At 49.5% G+C, this 25,116-nt stretch overlaps 9 protein-coding genes across 9 annotated transcripts; 4 read left to right on the forward strand and 5 right to left on the reverse strand.

The window, feature by feature from the left end:
• Positions 1–136: 136 nt before the first annotated feature.
• spp2 (spliceosome ATPase-activating subunit SPP2) lies at positions 137–1,717 on the forward strand (the record flags this gene model as incomplete). The annotated part of the gene is made up of 1 exon (XM_033569643.1): positions 137–1,717. One exon carries the CDS (start codon positions 137–139, stop codon positions 1,715–1,717), a length of 1,581 nt encoding a protein of 526 aa, XP_033428449.1.
• A 548-nt stretch (positions 1,718–2,265) lies between these two features.
• On the reverse strand, positions 2,266–5,319 carry UTP13 (U3 snoRNA-associated protein UTP13; the record flags this gene model as incomplete). Its single annotated transcript, XM_033569644.1, has 3 exons — positions 2,266–5,003; positions 5,063–5,090; positions 5,146–5,319. 3 exons carry the CDS (start codon positions 5,317–5,319, stop codon positions 2,266–2,268), a joined length of 2,940 nt encoding a protein of 979 aa, XP_033428450.1.
• A 388-nt stretch (positions 5,320–5,707) lies between these two features.
• ATNIH1004_004985 (uncharacterized protein) lies at positions 5,708–8,563 on the forward strand (the record flags this gene model as incomplete). Its single annotated transcript, XM_033569645.1, has 4 exons — positions 5,708–5,725; positions 6,012–6,377; positions 6,430–6,665; positions 6,721–8,563. 4 exons carry the CDS (start codon positions 5,708–5,710, stop codon positions 8,561–8,563), a joined length of 2,463 nt encoding a protein of 820 aa, XP_033428451.1.
• A 430-nt stretch (positions 8,564–8,993) lies between these two features.
• ATNIH1004_004986 (ubiquitin carboxyl-terminal hydrolase family protein) lies at positions 8,994–10,921 on the reverse strand (the record flags this gene model as incomplete). Its single annotated transcript, XM_033569646.1, has 2 exons — positions 8,994–10,159; positions 10,225–10,921. The coding sequence occupies 2 exons, from the start codon at positions 10,919–10,921 to the stop codon at positions 8,994–8,996; spliced, it is 1,863 nt and encodes a 620-aa protein (XP_033428452.1).
• A 313-nt stretch (positions 10,922–11,234) lies between these two features.
• On the reverse strand, positions 11,235–12,001 carry pre1 (proteasome core particle subunit beta 4; the record flags this gene model as incomplete). The annotated part of the gene is made up of 4 exons (XM_033569647.1): positions 11,235–11,312; positions 11,372–11,495; positions 11,574–11,823; positions 11,905–12,001. The coding sequence occupies 4 exons, from the start codon at positions 11,999–12,001 to the stop codon at positions 11,235–11,237; spliced, it is 549 nt and encodes a 182-aa protein (XP_033428453.1).
• Positions 12,002–12,491: 490 nt separating this feature from the next.
• RRP9 (ribosomal RNA-processing protein RRP9) lies at positions 12,492–14,431 on the forward strand (the record flags this gene model as incomplete). The annotated part of the gene is made up of 2 exons (XM_033569648.1): positions 12,492–12,839; positions 12,908–14,431. The coding sequence occupies 2 exons, from the start codon at positions 12,492–12,494 to the stop codon at positions 14,429–14,431; spliced, it is 1,872 nt and encodes a 623-aa protein (XP_033428454.1).
• A 396-nt stretch (positions 14,432–14,827) lies between these two features.
• Positions 14,828–15,485, forward strand: ATNIH1004_004989 (uncharacterized protein; the record flags this gene model as incomplete). Its single annotated transcript, XM_033569649.1, has 2 exons — positions 14,828–14,896; positions 15,018–15,485. 2 exons carry the CDS (start codon positions 14,828–14,830, stop codon positions 15,483–15,485), a joined length of 537 nt encoding a protein of 178 aa, XP_033428455.1.
• A 90-nt stretch (positions 15,486–15,575) lies between these two features.
• Positions 15,576–17,048, reverse strand: ATNIH1004_004990 (Zn(II)2Cys6 transcription factor domain-containing protein; the record flags this gene model as incomplete). Its single annotated transcript, XM_033569650.1, has 3 exons — positions 15,576–16,382; positions 16,453–16,788; positions 16,848–17,048. The coding sequence occupies 3 exons, from the start codon at positions 17,046–17,048 to the stop codon at positions 15,576–15,578; spliced, it is 1,344 nt and encodes a 447-aa protein (XP_033428456.1).
• Positions 17,049–17,813: 765 nt separating this feature from the next.
• PSH1 (uncharacterized protein) lies at positions 17,814–19,447 on the reverse strand (the record flags this gene model as incomplete). Its single annotated transcript, XM_033569651.1, has 4 exons — positions 17,814–18,944; positions 19,015–19,107; positions 19,237–19,291; positions 19,353–19,447. The coding sequence occupies 4 exons, from the start codon at positions 19,445–19,447 to the stop codon at positions 17,814–17,816; spliced, it is 1,374 nt and encodes a 457-aa protein (XP_033428457.1).
• Positions 19,448–25,116: the final 5,669 nt, after the last annotated feature.

The raw sequence follows: 25,116 nt of genomic DNA on the forward strand, positions 1-25,116 counted from the left end.
CAGGCGCGCGCTTAAAAGTTTCGCCACCGGCTCTGGAAGTCATCTCTCTTCCTTCTTCACGAGCAAAACTTCCCCCCCTTGGATCCCATTCTACTTCTTTTGTTGTCGCCAGCTTGTACTTGGACGGACGCTTGCCATGCCCTCGTCTCAGCCGCCGGCGGATGGGGAGGGACGCTCACCAATCTCGTCGGCAAAACCCTTCTCTTTGTCCTTAGGAGGACAAGGTTCCTCTGTTTCGAATGGATCGATCAAGAAAACCTCCTTTAATATACAGGAATCATCTCGAGCAACCAATCAGTCTACTCGAACACTTCCACGGCGACCGCATAATCTCCAGGATGATGATGAATCCGACGACGACAGCGGCGCACCTGCCTACGAAGCTGTGACGGGAATCGACACAATTACCGGAACGGCCATCTCCGCCGATGGATCACATGAACCACGCAAATTAGTTATCCCTGTCGCAAGCAATAACAACTGGCGCGATAGACCTGGTATCAACCGTCCACGGCCCCGAGGGAAGAACCTGCTCCCGAAGGAAGTGCAGGCGATACGCGAGGCGGAACAACGAGGCGAAGTCGCTGGGGAGAATGTCGAGATAGATGGCCCGAGTATGTCATATGGTCTCAGTTTTGCGCAGACGGCGCAGGGAGATGAGAGCCAGACGAGTGGTGAACAGGTGGTGGAGAGTGCGGACGCTGGAGCTTCTACGACTGATGAACCCTGCAAACCTCTTACGCAGGATGAAATTGCGCTCCAGGCATTGATACGAGAAAGCAAGGGGGAGACAGAGGGCCGGTCTGATCTTGTGATCGAGTCTGCCCAGGGGGACCAGAATGCACGTTACGATGAGACTACTTCCTTCCGAACCGATGTTGCTTCTCGCCCGGAACCTGCGTCGCTGGATCAGTATAATGCAATCCCTGTGGAGGAGTTTGGTGCGGCGTTACTCCGAGGAATGGGCTGGAAAGAAGGCCAACCTGTTGGAAAAGGGAAATACGGCTCTTCGACTGCCGCCGAAAAGCCGCGGATCCCTGAACGTCGGCCCGGATTTCTCGGGATTGGAGCGAAGGATACGTCGGGTGGCAAGGGCGCTGAGGCGGAGTTTGGCGCATGGGGGAAAGCTGCAATGCGGAAAGGATCTAGGAAAGCTGGGAAAGAAGGCGACAACAATACGGAGGGTGTCTACATGCCGGTTCTTATGCAAAATAAGAAAACCGGAGAATTTACGACGGAAGAAGAGCTTGCGGCGTTGCGGAAGGAGGCTAAGAAACGTGATGACGATGACTGGAAAGAGAGACGTGATCGTAATCTTAAAAAAAGCGGTCGAGACAGAGATCGGGATCGGGACTATCGTCGGCGCGAGTACGACGATGATGACAGCAATCGTTATGACCGACGGGGAAAAGGGTCTTCAAGGAGGGATAGGAGCCGATCGTCGGGTGATCGGAATTTGAGACGACAAATGTCCGCTGATGATCGAGACGATAGCGACAGACGAGAGGATCGATACCGCCGAGAGAGAGACAGAGAGCGCGACCGCGATCACCGTGATTATTATCGTGATCGAGATCATGAGAGGAGCCGTCGATATGGTGATGATGACCGTTACAGCTCCCGACACTCGTCGAATGCGTCGAGCAGGCACGATCGTAACCGAGACCGGGAAAGTGGTCGCGACTCCCATCGTCGGCGAAGACATGATGATAGATGATGTTGGACGTATGAATGACCAGACGACTTGGATTGTCTTCGTGCAACGTGATCATAGGGTATTTGCCGTCATACAGACCTCTTTTTTTGGTCCATGTCTGGAACCAGATTGCCATTTCTGGAACCCACCAACAGATGCGTGGGTAGCGAGGGGGCAGGTCATTTGGGAAGATGCATGTACTTCCAGGAGTCTATATGTAGAAGACTTTGTCGAGCAATCTACACAGAGGCCTATATCTAGGGTCATCGAGCGGACAGAAAGGCTTTGGCTACGTATGTATAACAGAAGACGCAAGCCCGTGTATTGAAGATCGTGTGAATAGACCTTCAATATGGAATCAAATATACTTATAGACAAGCATGAGACAGTACGCTCATAGACAAAACTTTTTCTATACCTTGTCTTCTCCCAGAAAGACAATCTGCAAATGTAAAATGTACATGGTACTCCAGTAGAAAGCGCCGATATAGACTGCAACAATCCAAATACGAAAGCCATCTCGTCTATTTATACATGTCATCATTCACCGGGGGGGTTGCTATCTTTCTTCACACTCCGAGCATGATCACATCCTTTTCGTGGTCAGGGACTTCATCCGACATGACCTCGTGTGAGCCCGAAACCCCCAATCCTCCCAACCCTACACCGCCATCCATCTCCCCTAGAATCCACTCGACGAGATAGCTTTCGTCCGTCAGCTCTTCCACTCGACGATAATGTCGCTCTGTGTAAGAGGCCAAGGCCTGTAGGATATCCTTCATGCCGGCTGTAATGCGACTATTAGCCCCTCGCTTGGCCATGCTTGAAGTGGCCAGCTCAATGAAGGTCGATGCGGGATAAGATCTGAACAAAGCAAACAGGATGCGCTGCGCAACCCGGGAGTTGCGCGCGTTGGTGTTCCAGTCACGCAGTCGGAGGAGAAGATTCTGAAGGTTCTCAGGCCCCAAGGTTTGGAGAACCTCGTCAATGGATGGGTTGCCAGTCAGGCTGTTGGCACGCTCCTCCGTCTTGGGATCGGTCGAGTAAGGATCATCAGCCGCATCGATCGCAGTCGTGAAAAGAGAGAGTAGTCGTGCAGGATGGTTGAGTTGGAGGGCGAGGGTGATGGCTTCACGGTATGCGCCGGCCCTGATATAGTTCTGCAGCTGCTGGTCCTGCTCAATGCGAGCCGAGTTGGCGCTGACTGTGGCAGTGTACGTAGCGGAAGTGGTATCAGTCCAGAACGTGACGGTAGAGTCTGCAGAACCGGAAGCAAGAGCAAAGGGAGAAGAGTTGCCCTGAGTGGCGGAAGACGATAATAAGTCGGCACGAGAGCCAGAGGGGGTTGGGCTGGCAAGTGCCCACACTCGGTCTGTGTGGTTGTCGAGAGTGGTCTCCAGCTCTCCTGTATAGGGAGACCAAATCTTCACCAAGCCATCTGCAGCAGCAGATGCCACAAGAGGCCGCGATTGTGCGGCCTGGTTGGGAACCGGTGCTGCTTGATCTTCATCCTCTTCGTCTCCCTTCGTAGTCAGATCTGGAGGTGGGAGCCAGATCACTTTGAGCACGCTGTTGGTGTGACCTTCGAACGTCAGGAGACAGCTGTAGTCAGATAAGCTCCAGATTTTTATGGTCTTGTCGCCAGACCCAGTGGCAATCAAGCCTCTACTTGTACTACTCCGATCATCGTTGTTGAGGATCGGTGTGCCCCGAGGGGAGAAACGTACAGACCAAACGCCTCTCTTATGCCCGCGCAGCACCCCTACGACCGAGCCATCTTCAGCAGACCAAATCTTGACAGTACGATCTTGCGAGGCGGACGCAAATAGCGTCGATGATGGATTAACATCCAAGGCGTTGATATCCTTTTCGTGGGCTTTGCGGGTATATATCGCCTTCGGAGTGTGATGTTTTGAGGATTGGAGAGGTCCTAGCTTGCCCGTGTCCCACCGTTTGATGGTACGGTCTTGAGAACCCGTGAGCAGAAAAGACGGAGGGTGATTCAGGGGATCGGTGTGAGCTGGGGTGTTGATCGGCGGAGGGAGTCGAGGGAAGCCGATGGCCCCCAGGGATTCAGCGTGACCCGTAAGAACTGCAAAGCAGGTGTACGATGATGTTTTAGGATCCAAACGCCAGAGACGTGCTGTGTTGTCTTTGGCACCTGTTGCCAGCCAGTGGCCCGACCAATCTACATCGATACAGATGATAATGTCGTCGTGACCTTCCAGATGGGTGACATCCGCACCAAAGTAGTCCTCTCCACTATCAGATGGTCGGTCTGTTGACGGTCCTACGGAGACCACCCGAATACTTTCAGTGTTTGTGGCCAATGCAAGCATGGATCGGTCAGATCCAACGTATGCAAGGTCAATGATATCGTCGTCGTTGCCGGATATGCGCCTGATGATGGGCAGGGGCTTGATTGAAGACCCGGGCTTGAAGCTAGATAAAGGTTCGAGCGAGTGAAGACGCAAGGTCTGATCGGCATGTACTGTCACTGCAAACGGCATGCCCGGGGAATACTGGATAGCCACCACGGCCTCATACTCTTCCCCAGCTTCTTGCTCATAGGTCACTTCTCCACCTCGGTTGCAATCCCATACACGCAACTTGCCATTCTCGCCTCCCACCAAGCATAGTCCACTGTCATCAACGAACGTAGCTGCTTCAACGCTCTCCAGGACTGGGATGATCCGGCGCGTCTTGAATGTGCGCACATCCCAGACGATGACCGTCTTATCTCGGCCTGCGGAGAGCAGTGCATTTTCCGCTGAGGAGTACGATAAGCTCCGTACAACTGAGAGATGGGACTCAAGAGTCACTATAGACTTCCTCTTGTTCAAATCCCACACTCGCACCGTGCCCTCCTCGCTTCCCGAGGCCAGTCGAAGAATACCAGTCGAATCAACAGTCGTGATGCCGGCGTCCTCCATATCCTCGTCAGAGTCGACATCATTCGACTGTTTCTTTGACTTCTTTTTCTTGGAAGACGTCTTATTTTCTTCTTCCTGAAACGGTATTTGGAAGAAGCATAGGGCCGAAATAACACCACGATGGCCATGGAACGTATGGGTAGCATAGCCACGTCTGACGTCCCAGATCTTAATTGAACCGTCTGCAGCACCAGTGGCTAGGAATGTGCTGGTGGGATCGGTTGCGGTTGTGACAACTGGTGATGGATGGGGCTTTAAACTTCGAATAAGTTCTGCCTCGATCGTTCGTGTTGTGTCATCGAAAGGTGTCAGAGCGTAAATTCGCATGGCCATGGATCGCGAGCAAACAATGGCATGAGAGGCCGATGGCGTAACTAAGAAAATTGTTAGCAAAGACGAGAAAATTCGAAGAACTGCAGTCTGCGTGACGTACTGGCTAGACTGGTGATGACCTCTCCATCCTACAGAAATCTGATTAGCGATTGTCGCTGCAATAAAGGTGGACTAAGAACCCACTCCTTCCAGACTGGCAAGTTGGTCGCCAGTTTCGAGATCGACGACGAGAGCATCCTCACCAACACAAGTCAACAGCAATCGACCACTGGCATCCAGTGCAGTACTTCCCCCGGTGTATATGGGACGAAGAGTCCTAGACGCCTCGAAGGTCGTCTTGACAACAGCTTTAGACATGATTCGCGGAGATTCTCAACAAGCGTGACTCTGTTGATCTATCGCGCCATCCTATATCCTGAAGAAAATAAATTCTCGCCGGTCGAAAAGAGGGGAGCTGTTCGGCGTCGCAAGCGTTGTCGCACGGAAACTTTTGATCTTTTTTTGAGATGTTTGCTTTGTTTGTCGAAAAAAGGCCGATCGGCAATGGCCCGTGCTCGAGCCGCTGCAGCCGCCCATGTGAAAATGGCGCCTGTTGCCATCGGAGAAACGTCGCCATCAGGGCATTGACAACCATCATCCTCTCTTGATTCCTCAGCGATGAATCTCGTCGGTTTGTTGCGTGATGGGGCGACAGGCGTACTTGAATAGGCTGGCTCTGGTAGGCTCCAACTTTCTGTTTCCACCCATGATTCACCTCGCTTTGGTATAGTGGGCGCGGCCCAGTTGGGATGGACTTCCTACTCTACTACACTTTTTCCCTAACTATAGGGTGTGAAGGAATAATTGTATCTAGTATACTTGGAAGGCGAAGCGAAAGATAGATAGTGTACATTGTTTCTGGTTTTATGCAGCCTGTTAACGTGCGCTGCACCTAAATTTAATGATCCTCTCGGCATACCTATGGCTACCATGTATCTTCCATTTGTTCACTTTCCAATGGCGCTTGCTACCTTCCACTTTCTGAACTGCTTGGCTAACTGAATATCAAGGGCCGGTCCCCGTATGAAGTGCCAGAGCGCACTGCAGATCCCACATCGGATCGTGCTCGTCCAACCCAGCAGAGTACGTCCGCTCTGTTTGCGGACGACTATGCTCAGCATTACGATGAAAGAGGTCATCCAGTTAATCCCGAATCCAAAGTATTTGGTAAAGCGCTTCGGAGGGCCAAAAATGACGTCCTTTCAACCATGGGCATTGTTGTTAGTGAGGATGGAAATGCCGGTGGACAGAGTGACCGGCAGAAGGTTGAGATGATAGCTGCGGAGAACGACTATGGGTTGATCATGGCTACCCTAGACCAAGTGTCCGTCTTCCTCGGCTCATGGTGGACGTCGTCACTTGCCGGCCGGATACAAGTAAGTTTGATGCATAGCTTCAGGTCAGAGGTTCACAAGGCTGATCTGTTAGACTTTCAAAAGTTACACGCATATCCCTTTGATGGCTATTATAAGCCATGAACGTGCGTCTTGGGGGATCCAAGGGTTCTATTTTGCAGGAATCCCGGCATGGGCGATATCAACATGCCTCTCCATTTGCCGACATCATCCACTGGAGCGCTTGATTTCGTACATACAGAGCTATTTCCCTAATGACGATACGGGCTCAAAAGTTGTTCGGGCTTCATTCAACCTTTTACATTCTGCGTGCGTAACTTGCAATATCCCATAGAACACAGACAGCCACCTAACCTATGTCCAGGGCGAGAGGGACGTTGCTTGTTTTGGCGATACAGACATACATGTATTCTCTCCTGCAATCTCTCCTCCTTGTCCCTCCGTCGTTTTTGCCAGCGGTCCAGCTTCTAATCCCATTTGGCGAACATGCCGCGATTCAGCTTCCTTCCCTACCAACAGACTCGTCACTTGAATCACTCAGCATGTATCTTTTGAATCTGGCAAAGGCGCCTCCGGTTTTGCTTTATATCTATATGTACCTGCGTCCAGTGATAGAGATAAGGCTCTACCGGTTAATACGTCGACGGTTACCGAAGCCTACCGTGGCGGACGAACTTTCTATTAAAGTGGCATTTGAAAATGATCTTATAGACTGGATGGTTCCGACTCTCGGACGCAGATCCGAGGAAGAAAGTCGTCGCAACAGCATGACACTCGTCGAGGATATCATGTACGAGGTGAACTTCCTTCGACGTTGGGTTTTATCATGGTTTGGCTTCAAATCACAGCGGGTAGCTCAGGCATCTGAACAAGCTGCGGATGCCCGACACAGGCGAGATTGGCTCGAATCTTTACCGTTAAGCATCGAGCAATTGCAGAACGAAAGGCAGTCGTTATCCCGGCAATTACAGCTTCAATCGACGGTCCCACCGCCTCCAGAGGAAGTGATCCGGGCCCATGGAGCTGTTCCTAGGTCACAGTCACAGGATCCGGGGGGCGACTTCAACGGCAATCGTGTTCTGTCCAATGAAGAAAACCCTATTTCGCTATCACCCGCGGAGATGAGTGCCGATGACTTTCCAGAGCTGGCCCCAATGGGGCGAGTGAACACGATGTCCCCTGTTGCTGGCTCATCCAACCATGCGGATGATGCAGGGCCCAGTCGCCTGGAAGATCTGGATGCTGCCGAGAGTGGACGGCATTCCCGCTCAAACACCCTTTTCTCCCGACCTTCGTCCCCTGCAACTTCTTCCCCGACGTCCCCCCGCGTGAGGGCTTCATTGATTCACCAGAACTCTGATGTCATCACCATGCAGCTGGAGCTTTTAGGGAACCGACATGCCTCAAACCAGGGCCAGTTGATTGCTAGGACTGACGTCGAAGCTGATCAAGCAAATGCCAGTGGCATACCAGTTGGCCGTCGGTCGTTCTCGGACCTTTTGGATGCTCTCCTAGCCAATCAAGGCCAAAGTTTCACTGCCGTCAACAACCCAGATACGGTTGATAGTGATGGACTGTCCAACATGACTGCTGCTATATTTCCTGAAGTAGGAGAGACCCCATTGACTAATGCAGACCAGCCGCGAAGTCCAAGAGCAGAAACTCCGGCTGTTGGATCCGGTCCCATTTCAACGCTTGCCAATATCTTACCGGATAGTGTGGAAGAACCAGGCCCGGAAGAAATACACAATGAATCCCCGGGGCCGGACACATCATTTGAAAATGATTTTGATTCGGAGATTTTCCCACGGATATCTGATCCCAATGTTCGCCAGTCTATGACAGCTACTATTACCTCCCCCATTGCTCATCGAGTCACGATCCTCTCCTCTCACCCCGTTGATTCTCTTGCATCTCATCTTGCATCCATGCTCACCAACGTGATTTTTATTCCACTTGAATCCCTATACCTACGCTCTCTTGCTTCGTCCTATTTATCATCTGCGAACTCTTCCGCTGCTCTCCGATCTGATGTCCGCCCGTTGGGTGTATGGGGTGGTGGCTCTCGATCCGACGCCTTTGTCTACATGGGAAAGTTAGCTCTCACGGTGGGCATGCAGGCAGCTGTGAATGCTAGCGTATGGGGAATCATAGCTGGCACAGCTATTAAAATTGGTAGGAAGTTCTGTGGCTGGGGCAGCTTATGACCGTATGCTCTGCAACGTTGGTGGAATGAGTGTGCATGAGTGCATTGTGACCTAGCTACTTCGACATTAATAGAAATGCTGGATTTGGATCTGCCCTATATTATATGTATCTAATTCACCTGTTCTTCTCCCATTTTTAGTGATGCTAGTCGTCTACTCCGAAAATGCGCTATAGACTGTACTCATCATGACGCCAGTTGAGATTGCACGACAAGGCGAATCACTCCCCCAATCATTGCTTGGACGCGTATCTATTCTCTAGCTATCTACAAAATGGATAAAAAAATGCATGCTCATCCGAATCATAAATTTTGATTTAATTATACAAGTATTGATCCTAACACTAAGCCTTGCCATGCACACATCAGTCAGATATAATTAATTAAATACACGACACTACAGGTAATGTCTATCTCCTGATCCAACAGATCTACTTGGGATTCTTCCCCTTTTGATTCGTCATGCCAGGAATCTTTCGGCGTTCCCAAACCATTAGATATCCTTCCCTCGTAAACAAGGTTTCACTCTCGGCTCGTTTCACAAACAGATCTTGGATCTCCAACCATTCTGGGCCCTGTTGCTCTCCGGCGTGTTCCTTCTGGTGTCGTGCATTTTCCGCCACCATCGCTTTGTCCTGAACTTGGACGAGCCACGCAACCTTCTCGCTAGCTGCGCCGGCTCCGGTAGACGAGCCCCCACCTGCGGCGTTGACACCCCGGTCCGCTGCTGCATCTTCGGCGGCCCCGGAGGCGGCCACTGAGGGGTCGAGAATGATATTGGCGACGAGGTCATAAAGGATTGGCTCGCCTGGTGGCCAGATTTCAGGATTGGGTTCCACGTAGGGAGACATGTCTAGGGAGCGAGGCGATGGGAAGGTTACGATCGTCGGGTTCCTTTCCGAGACAAACCGGTTCTGACTGAAGCGTTTGATGTGGAAAAAGAGATAGGGGGGAAGTGGATGGAGGAGACGGTGTCGGACTCGATGAGCCAGTTTCTCCGAGGCGGTGATCCCGTTATACTTGTTCAGGAGGGTTGTCAACGGAACCTGAGGGATGATTGATTCACGATTGGCGGATTGAAAGAGGGGAGTGGGAGGCAAGTCAAGAGTAAGGATGAGGAACGGGATGGTTTGGCCGTTGATGGAGCCGGATTCGGTGAATACCAAGCGCGCATTTTGTGTATCGGAATGGGCGGTGATCGCTTGGCTTTCGATCTTCAAGTGGCCCTGAAAAGCGGCATGGATTACACTCGTCGGGGTCTTGGACGGCTTCTTGGATCCTCCGAGGGACAAGTGGAGGTTGTTTAAGAACCACGATAGAAATTCTACGGGATCAGACTGCTGAGTGAGCGTAAAACGCTTCGATGATCGAAGGGCAATCTCCTGTAGCAACTCATGAGGCGACACATGGGATCGAAAAGCCTTTGGATTCCACAGCTTCCGCACAAGCGTGCTGAAGCGCTGAACCAGTTGTGGCGTTCCAGGCGCTTGAAAATCATGGAGCAGGAAATAATTGCGAATCGGGAAGACATGAGCCAAGAGCTGGACTACGACGTTGAGATAATCATTTGCCTTGATATTGTTCATGCCCACAAAGCCTGAGTCAAGAGTTAGTAGTCCGTAGATGGAGATCTATACCGACCGTTGTTCGCTCCTTACTTACCTGGTCTGTATCGTTGCCCTGCCAGATCAAAGGCGTCGTGGACCTCTTTATCCAGCTTCGACACTTCATCCTTGGAATAGTATGGATCGACCACATACTTAATGTCGTCCAAGCTCTTGTTCTGGACCTCATATCCCTCCGGGAGAACGTAGACCTTCTTCGTGCCCATGTTGATGAATACATGGTGCCCGACTTCCAGAGCATGGAAGTATGCATGCGAGTTGGGGCCTCTGCCTTGGAAGTATTTGCCGCACACGAGACAGGCATATACATTGATATTAGAGAGACTGACCGAACACAGCTTCTCGAAATCAAAGTCGAGAATTTCGCGATTGATCGTATCAAGGTATAGGTCGCTGTAACCCTCCATCGGCTTGGTCTGACGTTTTGGAACAGTCATTGCCGGTAGGTTGTCAGCGTCGTCGTCGTCGATAGTGTCGGAGGATTCTGTACTCTTCTCATTCAGCGCCGCCTCATTCAGTTCCTCTTGCTCCAGGTCTGCAGCGGCCAGGATGTCCTCTCCTTTGTGCTCGTGCTGTTCCATCTCTTGCCCACTGGCCCGGCGTAGCGGTACGGCGCCATGCCACGCGTCTTCTTGCTCCGCAGGCTCATCCTCCACGCGGGCTTTCTTTGAGACAGGAGAGCCCGCAGGAATGCCATCCTCCAGCGACAACTCCGCTTGTCTCTTAGGCATCATGACTTGGTGGGTAGCTAGGGACTAGAGGAGAAAACTGGTGCGGCGGGAATTCCAACCGGCGAAAATGCGATGGACGGCAGAATGCAAACAAGGCAAACAACCGGCACTATGACATATGAACATCTCTCTTACAGTCAGGGTCACGATGCTATATACTATGCTAAAGGAGAGAGAGAGAGACTACATCTGGAGCACATTCATGGAAACAATATCTAGCCATGCAACCGATCTTCAAAGGTAAAGAGAAGAACCAAGTCCCGTAAAGCCGAAAACAAAAGACATGAGATAAGTATTGATATGATACAACACCATATTAAGCACTCTTGACGATCTTCTCATTGTCAAAGTCCACTTCCCTTACGCCATCCTTGGTTACAACCTTCACCAGAACCTGGAGAATGTTAGTAAATTAATCCATGCTCACTGACTGGGTGATTACGAGTGACATACCCCTTTGTAGTCGATTGGTAGTCTTCGTTTCAACTCATCTGTGCACATCTCTAGAAGCTTCAGACCCTGTTCGAGCGTGATATCAGGGTGGTGATGTTTGTCAAGAGTAGATAAGCAGTAATACCTGAAGCATCTTAGTTCTCATCCCACCCGCACCTGATGCCACGCTAGGTTTGTTAGGGAGGTTCAATTCCTGACTTACTGGGCATATCCATGAGCTGCGTATGGCACTGGGGCTAACGACGCCAAATAGTCGATCCAGTACAAGTGAGGCTTCTCAGTGATGGGGTCCACTCCTCCCAGCAACAGGTTGACCGTGTAGGGACTCCGCGATCGCAGGCTCTGTGCCAATTCCCCCCGGACAAAGTTGGCTACTGCATTCGGCCCCAGTTCGGTGTCATTCCGCATTGTGTAGAGCTGAATATTGGCTTGAATAAACTCCGCAAATTGCACTGTCCCCGATCCAAGAGTCAGCTCGCCCATCTCAATTACTCGTCCTAATATTCGTCTGTTGTTGGGTCAACTGCACGAACCGGTATCCCCTGCCTCTCCCGAGAAAGCCATCAGATTGTGCTTGTTCAGCTGGCGCGTCTTATCATCCTCAGCTTTGATAATGGTTGGACCCCTCATGGTGGCTTTAGATGCCGCCAGAAGGACAAAGTCCTTGCCAGTAATGCCCAGTAGAACCTCCCTACGGAAACGATCGGTCAGCTGAGAAGGGGACACACATTGGCAGAGTTGAATGGAACCTACATAACTGTCGTCGGTGTCACGCGTCTGTAGGAGGAGGGAAGAACGAGAAGGAAGCTGATGATGGTCTTGTCTTACTGTGAGGAAGGATACAGCAAGGCCGCGCGGAGCTTTGACTGCCTGCAGCTGCCTGGGGGCCTGAGGCGTAGCAGCTGGTCTGCTGAGTCAGTATTTAGGCGTAATATTGATGCGCTTTCCGTATGCACGGACCACCGGCAAAAAAAAGTGAGAGCGAAAGCTTCAAAGAATAAGAATTAGTATTCCAGCTCTGCGAACTCTCCTCATTCGCTTGCTCCCTCCCCCGCCAGTATCCGTCAGTCGATCGCCCGGATCTCTGTTGACCAGTGCCCTAGGGTACCTCAATTCAGTGATGTCGTCCTTTTTCACGTTGCCCGCTTCCCAACGGAAACGCAAGAGGGAAGACCGCGCCGGAGCCCCCGCGTTCAAAAAACGGGGTGTCGATGCAGATAAAAGATCTATGGAAAGGGATCAGTCGATTTCAGGTAGCGATGTGGATGAAGATGTGGAAAGTGTGGAGTCTGCCTTATCCGGAGAGGAGAGTGGCTCGGAATCAGACGAAGGAGAGACAGCAGCGGACCGAAGATTGAAGCTGGCGGAGAGGTATCTAGAGAATGTCCGTGATGAGGTGGATGAGATTGGGTTTGATGCAGCAGAAATCGATCGAGATCTCATTGCTGAGAGGCTAAAAGAGGATGTGGTATGTATTGTCGAATATTTCCACCTTTCCATCCCCAGTAGATCCTTGCATATCTGATATGAGCATAGGACGAGTTTAAAGGACGTGTATATCGTCAAATTGCCTCGGATCTAGCTTTCCCTACGGCATCGCATACTTTTTTTCGGGCAGATACCCAGTCGACTACTTCCATTGCAGTGTACCCACCCTATGTCTACACGGTGTCGAAGGATAGAACACTAATCAAATGGGAACTTGCGACCCCGACACCTGCAACGACGGCTGCCACAATAAACGGACAGGACAAGCTATCCAAACGGCCTCCGAAACCTCAGCGAAAGAAACCAAAACAAGTTAAGTTTGTGCGAGGTCTACAAAAGGTTTCCGAGAGTGAGGAGGAGCATGGCCATACAAAAAATATCCTGTCGGTTGCAGTCTCGCCGTCTGGGAAATTCATTGCGACAGGCGGCGAGGATCACAAATTGATCATCTGGGACGCGGCGACTTTGACACCGATGAAGACTTTCACGCAACACCGTGACTCTGTCAGCGGGCTTGCCTTTGCGCGACATATCTCAACCATGAGCTCTGGTGAGCAACTATTCACGGGTTCTTTTGACCGCACGATCAAAACGTGGTCTCTGAGCTCCGCCGGTCATGCCTATGTCGAGACATTGTTCGGACATCAAGACAACGTCTCGTCGTTGGCGGCAATGTCAATTGACGAGTGTGTCAGTGTGGGTGCACGCGATCGTACAGCCAGGCTATGGAAGGTTGTGGACGAATCGCAGTTGGTCTTCCGCGCTGGATCCAAGAACGCCTCATACCAAGAAAATAATCTCGACTGTGTGGCTCCATTGCCTCCTACTCATTTCGTGACAGGCTCAGACTCGGGTGCTCTCTGTCTATGGTCCATCCATAAGAAAAAGCCTCTCTATACCATCCCTCTCGCGCACGGTCTCGACCCCATCCCTCCGCTTGATGAGCTGTCGACGGAGGTTGATCAAAATAAAGCATCGTCGAACTCACGCCATCTTCGACGGATGCCTCGCTGGATCACCGCCTTGGCCACAGTTCCTGGGACGGATATTGTGCTAAGCGGTAGCTGGGATGGCTGGATTCGCGCATGGAAGGTTTCCGAAGATAAGAAGACGATCCTTGCTCTGGGGCCGATTGGTGGGGGAGATCTGGCTTCGTCTACCCCCGATACTCCCTCTGCTCAATTGAAACAGACGCTCGCCTTCGATACTCCAAACAATTCTGATCCTATGGCTATCGACACACCACGGAATCAGAAGGCTCACGAAGCCAAGGAAGGTACTGAGCCGTTGATCAAGGGCGTGGTCAACGATATTGCAGTTTTCGAGCGCCGCCTCGACACTACCAAGCCTGGACAGGTACCAACCGAGCCCAAATCCAAGTCAAAGTCGAAATCCTCAGACCCTGAACGTCGGGGTCTCTGCATAGTGGCGGCTGTTGGCAAAGAGCACCGTTTTGGACGCTGGAAATGCTTTGCCAACAACTTCCACGACGGCGCGACAGTGGATGGCCGGAACGGAGCCGTGGTGTTCGAAGTTCCATTCATCTCGGATGTGAGCCCAAAGGAGGCTTAATTGGTCAGTGGGACGCATCATGGCGATGTGGTGCATGTATCTATCTATCTATCCATCTCTGTCTAACTATTCAGTGTTTCTTATGTACTTTGGGTATTCCCGGATGGCGGTCTTTGCACATGTTCAAAAGTTTCGCATTAGAGGGATTCTTCGTTTTGTCGTTATGATGTTGGGCTCGCAGGGTCCAGGTGTACATACCTACATATCCATCGGATATCCACGAAGGAGTTTCTGTTTATCTTTCCCATTTGAAATTCCGGACGAAGAAAAGTAGAAGATAGAAACTGGCTGCCTTAGGATGGGCCAGGCTGTGCTAGACCTCCATTTCTGCTTGAGCGAGTCTGCCGGCAACACCACTTCTGATAAAAGCAAACTTCATCCACCCACTCTGCTGCAATGGATTCGACTCAGTCGTTCCGTTTTGACCTGCCTGGGTTTACCTTGCCTCTAGCATGTGAGCCACTGGTGAGTGGCTTCTAACTACTTATTTGTACTCATAATACCCTAGAAAAACCACCAAGTTCTCTTTCCTTCTTTTCCGAATGCTCTAGATGTCGATTCATTCTGGCTCTGTTAACATTCACAGTATCGAGTCTCCCCAGTCAAACTGGAGGACCGCTCTAAGCCTGGCCATCGTAAGATCCTTGCCTTGTTTCTGGTGGATCCGAACATCCGCATTATTTCGTACGCTAATATCCCTCCGCCGCAGGAGGACCGGGGGAAGGAAAAACGAGAAATTGTTCAACGGGTTTTTGCAGTCGAGATTACAGTCGAATTGCAGGAGATGGTGAACGATGGTCTATTCAGCCCACCCATCATCACCATGGATGTGGCAAAGCAATATCGACTGGAACTCATGGAGGAGAGAAGCGTTAATTCTAAGGAGCAGAACGAGTGGTTTGAAAAAGTAGTAACTTCAATCTTTGCGAGCGTTGATAGAATAACTAGCTCTGGAAATGACACGAATGACTGTCTCAGCATTGACTGGATATCATTTGTAGCACTAATGTATCCACTCCACCAATGTGTCTATTCCCACGGTCATCAGCTATAATACAAAGGCAGTCTATAAAACCATAGAAAATATTAAAATTATGAAAGTCCATAATTAGCCCCTTCCTAACTCCTCCTATGGCCAAACGACCTACTCAAATTGAGCATATCCACATGCAAAGGCAGGAAATTCAAGCAGTGGTGGCACTCTGGGGTCTGTACTGCGTTCAAAGAACATGCAAATAGCAATACACTCTGCTCGAATCCTACCCTCGACCCACGGTTGCCACTTCGTCAGCAAGCACATCAAGCCCATCCAGTGCGCAATAATCATAAGAGCTGCTGGATCTCTTTTTTGAAGCAGGGCAAGAAAATCAAATTCCAATCGCCCCATATAAGTTGTACACATGGATGCATTGAAAAGATTTTTCTCTAATTCAAGCAGCGTGGTCAGAGACTTGAGGGGCGTATAGTAAGGGCTCGTAGTTTCGTTCGTATACTCATCAATGCCGCAGAAATCGGCGAAAAGAGGATCAAGGCCGTCTGGTCCACAGTGGCCTTCGTAATTAAAGAGTTGGCATTCTATTTCATGAAATCCCATGAATGCAGTTCCCCAGATACATCCATTGAGGTACTGTTCTGCTTGCTGCAAGATGCATCGCAATCCACTTTGCAAGTAGAGCCAGTTCATGTCTGCAGGGTTGTTTGTAAAAACCCACGAATCGGTAGGTTTGAAGTCGTCTGGACAGAGCGACACGAGGCTGATAAACATACACGTCGAGATTAGAGCATCCACATTTTTCCGACTGACTCCCGGGAGTAGTGCAGCTTGGTATAATTGGATCGCCTGCTGCCAGAAATAGGCCTCTGCACATTTCGGGCTCGCTTCCACGGGTTGTTTGACACGATTCAAGTGCAGCATACCAACCCCAAGCAATGTGTACATTAAATGTGAATTCTGAGCGTCTCTGTTAGTAAAATAAGCGCATGGATTGGCGCTACAACTTTGGATCGACGCTGAAACTCACGGTAAATGCAATCTCCACCATGTCCCTTTTCATCACATCTCGAATACCAGGTTGGCCGACTGTTTCAACAGACCAGGTAAAGAAATGTTGAAACGCATCCATAATAAAGGGCTGACACGACCTTTGAATTTTGGAGCCTGATCCGACGCTCAAAATCCCCTCCAGCTGGGACCGCATATCGACAAGCGACAAGGAAAACCCCGTTTTGCTGGGCTTTTCGAGGGCGAATGCTTCAGTCTTATCACTGCCACTCAGTAGGCTCTCCGACGCTGTGACATAACTGCATGTGGTACCCCGAGCTTCGCATCTTCGACAACATGGCTTGCGTTCGTCGCACTGTACCATCGGAATTAGCAGAACTATCATCGTGGATGCTGTCGTTGGGACCAGCCCACTTTGACCCGCCGCCTCTTACAGGTGATACAACCCCCTCGGGACTTCTTATGGGGTCGTCGAGCGTGATAAACCGTTGGGTTTTTTGCGTCTGTTAGTCGGAAGACCGTCTGAAGCGCACCGTCATCGTCGAGTCTGCTACTATTCATGCGCTCAGTTTTGCTAGGATGCAAGACCAGAACTTGTTGACGTGCCGCAGACATGACATTCGACTTTTACGCCGAGACGGATTAGAGATACTGAAGAAGCCAGCTTTGAATTGCTCAGCACATTTAAGGGAATAATTGAGGCTCTAGGCGGAGAAAGTTCGAAATGGTACTCTAGCATCGCCACCTTGGATACGAGGCTACGCCAATCACATGATCCGAGGTGGTAGGGCTCAAGTTGAGCCACTGCAGCATGATTTTTCATCCGGATTCCAAGTGTAGAAGTCAAGAGAAAAAAAGGGTCCAAAGATTAAGAAAACGGGTATATGTTAACAATGCAATGAAGTACAGCCCTAAACTTTTGGTAACTGCTACGGCCTCTAGTCTCAGCGAGACGAGCCATAGGTCTCACGCATGACAAAATATCGTCTCGTCCAGCAACACAGAACACGAGTCACTAGAAACCCATTGCTGGCGGGAATATAACATATTAAGCAGGAGGTGGGTATTAGTGGGTACCACTTTTCAGAAGATAAAGGTATAGCTGAAAAGCGTCAAGAAACATGGCATTGAGCCGGCCGAAGTGATAAATAAGCAAATAAACGAATAAACGAAAGGATAGAAACAGCGTCCATGAGCTTATCCTTATCACTCAACTTAGCTAGGTCAATCCATAGCCATGACCAGAAATTCCAAAGATACCAGTCATGTGAGTTAATTGCTCAGACTCACAAAGAACTAGTTCACGGTAACTACAATCAATTTCGCTAGTAAACGCCAGGGGTAGTCGTTAAATCGTATATGATAAATGAACGTAACGGATCAAAGAGCCGTAGTTCTGCGATTCCGTCCATCTTTAGCTCTCCTTGACGGTCTCACTGGTCCCTCGTCTGAATCATCCTCCAGGCTGATCGCGTCCGACGCCGTAGTTCCTGTAGTATGTGGACGCTGAGCTTGTGGTATACTACGAGGATTGGCGAGATCGAAATTCGTATTCTGCAGTTGTGATTGTCCGGGAGAACTCAACAGTTCTTGGTAGAAAGGAACTGGGCAACGCCGACCTCCATTTACAGGAGGTCGGATTGGCTCATCATCGTCATCGTCATCGTCGTCATCAATGTCTTCACTCCCATAGTCAGTGCTTGAAATGTCCACCGATCCATCACTTATTAAGTCCCCAAGCTGAGAAGTTGGAATATCAGAGTGCTCGAGCACTTCTTCATAGCGGGCTTGCGTGTTATATTCGGGTCCCACGACTGTAGACCGATCCGACTCCAAGTCCGAGTCATAATCATGCATACCACCAAAATGTTCGTCATCGTCAATAAAGGAGTCCATGTCAGTATCCTCGGAATCTTCCTCATCTTCACTGTCAGGAATCGAGGACATGGCATCATGCTGATCCCAGTCATCCGACGGAACGTGATAGGGACCATTCAGAGGTCCATGACGATTCTGAAGATTAGGCAGCAACCCATAGAGTTGTTGGGTAATGTTAAAGGGTAGCCCATTAGGAGGGGCACCGTGATAAAGAGCATTCAAGTCAAAATCGTCAACTTCACCAAACCCATCTTCGAACACGTCGTCATCATCAAGGTAGTCGGTCATGTCCGAATTCTCATCCAGTTCACTCATATAGTCGGAAGAACTAGTTGTCGACCCTTCGTCCCGGCGGTATCCACATTGGGCGCATCCGGACTCCTCCTCGAGCTCCCAGGAGCAAACCGGACAACGGATGACATTGTCCTCGAGATCGACAACAGGTGCCGGGATCGAAAGCCTTGCCTTGTTAAATATGCCCCGGAACAAGCCCCCGTCTTTATGATGGGTGTTTTTCTTGTCCCTCTCTACCTTTTCGGCTTCATCGCGCTGATGGCGTATATGTTCGGCTGTGGTCTCGCCCTTGTCTAGAAGTTCGGCACGACTCGTGAACAGTTGGACAACCGCGCGAACCTGGAACCCGTCAGTAACATCATCAAACCCTCCATCACAACTCCGTGGAAGCAGGAAATTCAGGCCATACCAGATAAGCAGGGGACGGCTCCGATTTCACGGGAGCTCGACAATCCGGACACGTTTTATTGGATCTACCGCCGGCAAACCACGAGGTTAGGCACTAGTAAACAAGTCAGTCTTTCCCATAGGCTCGCCATAGAATTGATAATGCAGGTCTGACATACACTGTAACAAAATGTATGCCCACAAGCAATGGTAAAAGGTTCGTACAGTGGTCTGATACAGATACCACATTGTATAAGAGCGCGAATATCATCCACATGTCCTTGTAAGGTGTGAGAGAGCTGGACACAAAAGCATCAGCATCCATCATTTCAAGGCATGCCAGGCGCGGGCTTGGCTTACCCCCCCGAAGAATCTCCGGTTGAATCTATTGTGGCTTTTATCCCGTTTAAGGAGCCATTGCTAGATGCTGCTCCCGTCGGTGTAGGCGTCGACATCGGTTACTTCCGCTTGTTGATCGAATCCAAGGAATTGTATTAGGGTGGCGTTCGCCTTCTTGCTTTGGTTGCGACAGAAAGACTTTGTATCGCCGAAGACAACAGCAACGACGACAGCAACAGATTTTAAAAAAAGGAAGAAGGAAATTCTCAGGTGAAATAAATCACAACGAAGAAATCTTATTTCTTGTGGTACTAGATAGTAACGAAGAGAACTGTTGGCATGGCTGGGTGGGAAGTCACTTCTGTATGAATGATCCGACGGGACGAAATATAGGGCGCGGGGATCAGGTCGCACGAACAGGAACGAAATGCCGGATTGCCTCAAGAATTTAACGGGGAGGAGAGGAGAGCACAGGAGAAGAGAGAGAGAGGGAGAAGAGAAGGAGGGGGAAACAAGACGACACAGAAGTCATTGTCATGTCAGGGCGACCGCCAGGCACTTTTCTTTTCGGAAATTCCGCGCGCAAACTGAACAAACAAGCGCGAAATAGATTCATCTATTCGAACTACCCATCCACCGACGCAACCCCACAGTCCAACATCAGTAAGCCAATCTACAATAAGATCCTGGATCGTCAATGTAGATCTGCCCTTGACGCCGTGATGAGTGCGGTCAGCTAAGTTGGTCGCCTTCGTGTGCATAAGCCAGTACTCATGTCGCTCATCATCAACACCATGGTCATCGGATCGTGAACTCGAAGTGTATCAATCCTGCGAGGTAGCTTCATCAATGCGTTTGAGATTGACTTGACTTGGGATCTCTGCAAAAGTTGTGTTGATCGAATATTACACATCTGCACATACCTAACTATGGAGTACAACGAGCATCTACGTATGGGAGCTCGACAGTCAAGCGAGAGGAAGCAATAGCAGCAGCTACACTAGCTGCAACAACGATGCTTTTGAAGGAGGTCCATAAGCGTTTGTTCGGAACTAGTATTGCATCTCCCTCGTCTCGCCCTACGTGCTCAGCCCTTACGATGTAACAGGGTTGGATGTGATATATCCCGAATGGCGCTTCAGTCGTGGCAGTAACACACCATACACATCTCCCTATTAGATTACTCAATTCACTTCACCTCACCTCTCTTCTGTAGTTTCATCCAGATCTGTATCCTGGGGAGTAACAGACTGTCTTTGATCCATTCGCCTCTTGAGCCTTCCGTGTGTGTGTCCCTCTTCAGTCAACTCCATAGAGAGGTTACTGTTGTTAGGCCGTCAGCGCATTATATCGTACTGGCGAAACTCGCCTTGCTGCCAGTTCGACATCAGAACGAGAAAGGGGTTTGAAATATTAAAACACCTGTATGTCAGGGGTTATATCGGCCTAAACAATTATTGACAACTTTTTACATCGTGCTATCCGGCAAAACTTCAGCATACTTCCAGGGCTCTGTTGATTGTTTGAGAATCATAGATTATCAAAGCGATCTTAAATGAGAAATATAGTTGTAGGGATTTCTCAGTACCTACAGTATGTCGCTACATATCTATTTCAGTAAAAATGCGAATCAACCAATCCCAATCACCAAACGCCAGCGGCAGACAGAAACGGATGCGAATAAAGCTCAGCTGCAACTAAAATATGCCCCTTGACAATTGCAGCTTGAGATCTTCTGGGATCAAATAGCTGTCATCAACGACCCCTTTCATGACTTTATCATTCTTGACAATTTCCTTGTCCATATGCTTCAGGAATTCGATCTGCTTGCGAATAAATTCTTTCAGATCGCACGTATCGAACGATCACATTTGGCGCCGGACCAATCTGTTGGCATCACGGATCGATCCTGAAGCATCTCAGATCGGTACTCCGTGAACTGGTAATACGATTCCCCAATATTTGATATGAGACGAACCGTGGTGAGGACCATGCCATCTTTGATGGCAGCGGATCAGGACCGGGACGAAGTCACCATGGATATTTTTGTGGTTGTTCTCAGGGCTCGGTGGGCTTGATGCTCAAAGCATCGTCCCTAGAGAATAATTACTGAACCCTAAGGTAATAGGGTCTATAGGCTTGAAATTATATCAAAAGATGCAGATGATGAGACCTACCATCTGTGAGCTTCTATTTTTCACCACCTCCCCATTCCTTTTCTCAGTGCTGTCTCGCCTCCTATCATATCAAGCATAGTCACGCAGACAAATGGATAGCTGTCTGTGTACTAGACCACGACTGGGTCGTTCTTTTCCCAGGGACATCCTGGAATCCCCCGTCGGGTTCCCGATTGATCTTCTCCATGGCTGCGGTAAGAACTTTTGAATTTTCGTCCTCGCTATGGACTGAGACGTTCACACGTCCAATTTTGAGGTCCACGGTGGGAATAAGATCAACTCCAGCAATTTTGGAGATTATGGAGAGGGTCTTGGTTTTCTTCCGCATCGTAAATAAAAGGTGGACATCTGTGAACCATGTTAACGAAGGGTTAGGAACAGTGGAGGTAAGGCATGACTTATTCCTGCGTATAACCTCTTAATTGACATTGTGCAAGTTCGCTGGAGTATTGGTGCTTGGCAAATAATTCTTCGCTCAGGACTTCTTCTCATTTCTGGACAGCTTCGTGTGGGAACAGTAGAGGCTCCAGATGGTGACACACCACGGCTCAAAGGTCTTGTATAGTATGTATTTCTGGAGAAGGAGGAGCATAGACAAAATACCCGATGGTCAAAAGTGACTCGCCCTGATACTCGAGTTAAATTAAAACGGAACCCATTTTTCCATCGCGGCAAGTTGTCGAGTGACTCGAGTCCCCCTTCTACTGTGTTTGGGACGGCTACCGTAAACCTCCTTTATATATGTTAATGTCTTTTTTCTCTGAGATTGTTAGGCTGTTGGGCTCTTTCTGTCTATTTCCTTCCAGACCATGGCAAAGGCGTCGGACGTGGTGCTACCTGTTCAGCTGACCAAACCTATTCGTCCGTATTGAGCACAGTTCCTTAGTTTTCTATTCAATTCGGTAATGTTTTGCATTTCCCTCAATCGATTTGATGGATCTATTATAGGAGAATTTGGAACCAGTGCGTTCCCATTACCATCTACTCTGTCGAATTCTAACCATCAGCACCATGCAGCGTAAAACTCAAGTGGGGGTTCGACTGCCTAGGAGACGTGGCGTTTGTTTGGAAGTATGCTCAGCGTCAAAGTGTCTGGAGTCAACCCCTCCCACCATACCAGTTATTTAATGGTTACTTCACAATCGGCGTCTGTTCGACGAACTGGTTGGACTGAGTCGAAACCATGTGATAAACGGCAGTACAAATGCGATCACGAAGAATATCATAGTGGGAGGGGTAAACAACTGCTGCATATGCAAAAGCAGGCGGCATCTGCTAGCCCAGCAATAAACCACCCCGTTAATTTGGTTAGGTTGGGTTGGGATTGGAAGCTTATAGGTTGTGCAAACTTGATGGCATTCATAAAAGCTAGCAGTGGCAATTTGGCCAGAATGGCAGTGGCCATAATGGTGAGATCCTCGCAACGACATGAAAGATCAATCCAATCAGGGATGGCAGCGCCTGCAATTAAAATTAGCTTTCTGGTATTTAACGCTATCCGTTACTTGACTTCAAATATCTTATTAGCCTTGACCACGATCCACGTTTCCCCAGAGACTGCCCAGTGGCTATAGTCACAAATAGCCTACCATATCATATACATATACAACAACGCTCTCATATCATGATGGATCACTGAACCCCTGATAGCCAAATGAGCTCCCAACTCCAAATAAGTCAAACTCGACATAGTACTCACAAGCAGTACTACATACATTTAGGAGGGCAAGATCCCTGCCGACAAACGGAAGTCGAATCCGTCAAATGCCAGCCAGGGTCATGATCACGCATACTGCGTCTATTTAGTTTGCCTACCATTGGGGAACAGTTACGCCCTGAAATTCCCAACTAGGAAACCAGTTAACTAAGGCGATGACAGGCTGACTAAGCGAGTGAATTCTCTCCTCTCCAGTGGGGACCGCCCAAAGGGGTTTAGCTCACCAAACCTCCACCTGATCTCTGGATTGTTCCGGTGGTTGTAGATACTCTCCGATTGCGATTCCTGTTCGCTTGCCTTCTTCCGCAGACTTGGCCAATCCCCGACCTCGTCCCTTTATCTGCCATGTCATCCCAATCAGCGCAGCAATCTCCAGCACAGGACCATCCAAACTCATGGGGAAGTGTGGAGCGCAAGTTCACCAAGTAGGTTTATCTACCTCTCTACTTCGGGGTGTCTTCCCTCGAGTCCTCCTTTGTCTTTTCCTTCCCACCTTGAGCTTTGATGCTGTATTGGGGCTCTATGTCCTTTACTTGTTGCTCAAAGCTTCAATTCTTGGGCTGGGCTGGGATTCTTTTGTTCCTTTCTCACTTGCGCTCTTCCCCTGGGATCTTGCTTTCATATCCCAATCTCGTCTTCCATTCCGACTGATCAGGATTCATTTCCCATAGTAAAAGTGCAAGCGAGTACTTTGATCCTTGTCAGGATTTTGCAGATCGCAGCCTGAAATGTATGAAACGAAATGCCTACGACCGGGAGATGTGTCATGATTACTTCCAGTACGTCCGTTCATTTCCTTTCAACTCAGTAGCTATGTTCATTTCCACGCCGTCATCTTCCTTCGGCCTGTTATGATTCGTTTTGCCCCACCTCTCAGTTGCATTCTATCTTGTCCATATTAGCTATGGATTGTAACACTGCCACTAACTGAACTCCTAGAGCGTATCGCGATTGTAAAAAGCAATGGGTAGGTGGTACCCGGAAGCTGTTCTATGGCGTGTCATTCCCCCGACTTCTCTGCCTTGGTGGACCTGAGTCGGCTTAAAGCACAGTTTACTACAGAGCAGCGAATTAAGACGAGGTTACAGTAGCTGACACTCTTACAGCTGACGCAGAAAAAGCTTGCTGGGTCTCCGAGTCAGAAGCAATCATAATGGGTGACGATGGTCTCCCTGGGGGCGGTCACGGTATCATAAGAGTCCACGGGTAGTCGGCTTGCTGGTGTCAGGCGACTACTCTATCAGGAAGGCATTGCGTATCAGAAGCGCATTGCCTTATCCTATCATCTACAGACAATGTAAATGCAAGGATGGTCACAATGGCGGATCAATGGGCTGATTCTCACTATATGGAAATAATCCACGGGCACTTTCTGGGCAACTTACAAGCCACTCGGCCAATTGGCATTGGGTTTGCAGGCAAACATGTGCCTTGGTTTTGGCATTTGGACTGATCTACGAGATAAGTGCTTCGTCTGCTTTTTGATCTGTTTACCCCACATTCCTCATGGTCTTAATCTACGCTACCACCATCAGATCGTTTAATGTGTGTATTATATATATTTCTCTTTGTTAAATTCAGGTGGTATATTCGTGTCAAATGTCGTAGCGTTACCCAACTGAAGTGCTCAGCACACCGCCGCACACCTCAGGGTATGTACTAAATAGGTTTCCATAAGGAATAGAGTGAATAAAAACAAGGCTGTATGGCAGCTAGGTATAATTGAAGTGGGTCCCGACTGACATCAGCGATGGCGCTCATCACCGCCTTTCAAATTGCCGGCCGAAATCGTGCACAAACGCCGAAGACGAGGATAAATCACCCACCATCCCACCGAACAATCTCCCCGCACACCGTGTGCTGTGCTTGGCCGCGCAGCATACGAGCATCT

This window comes from Aspergillus tanneri (genome assembly GCF_003426965.1).
Source record: "Aspergillus tanneri strain NIH1004 chromosome Unknown AapTan_3_pilon_pilon_pilon, whole genome shotgun sequence".
NCBI lineage: Eukaryota > Fungi > Ascomycota > Eurotiomycetes > Eurotiales > Aspergillaceae > Aspergillus > Aspergillus tanneri.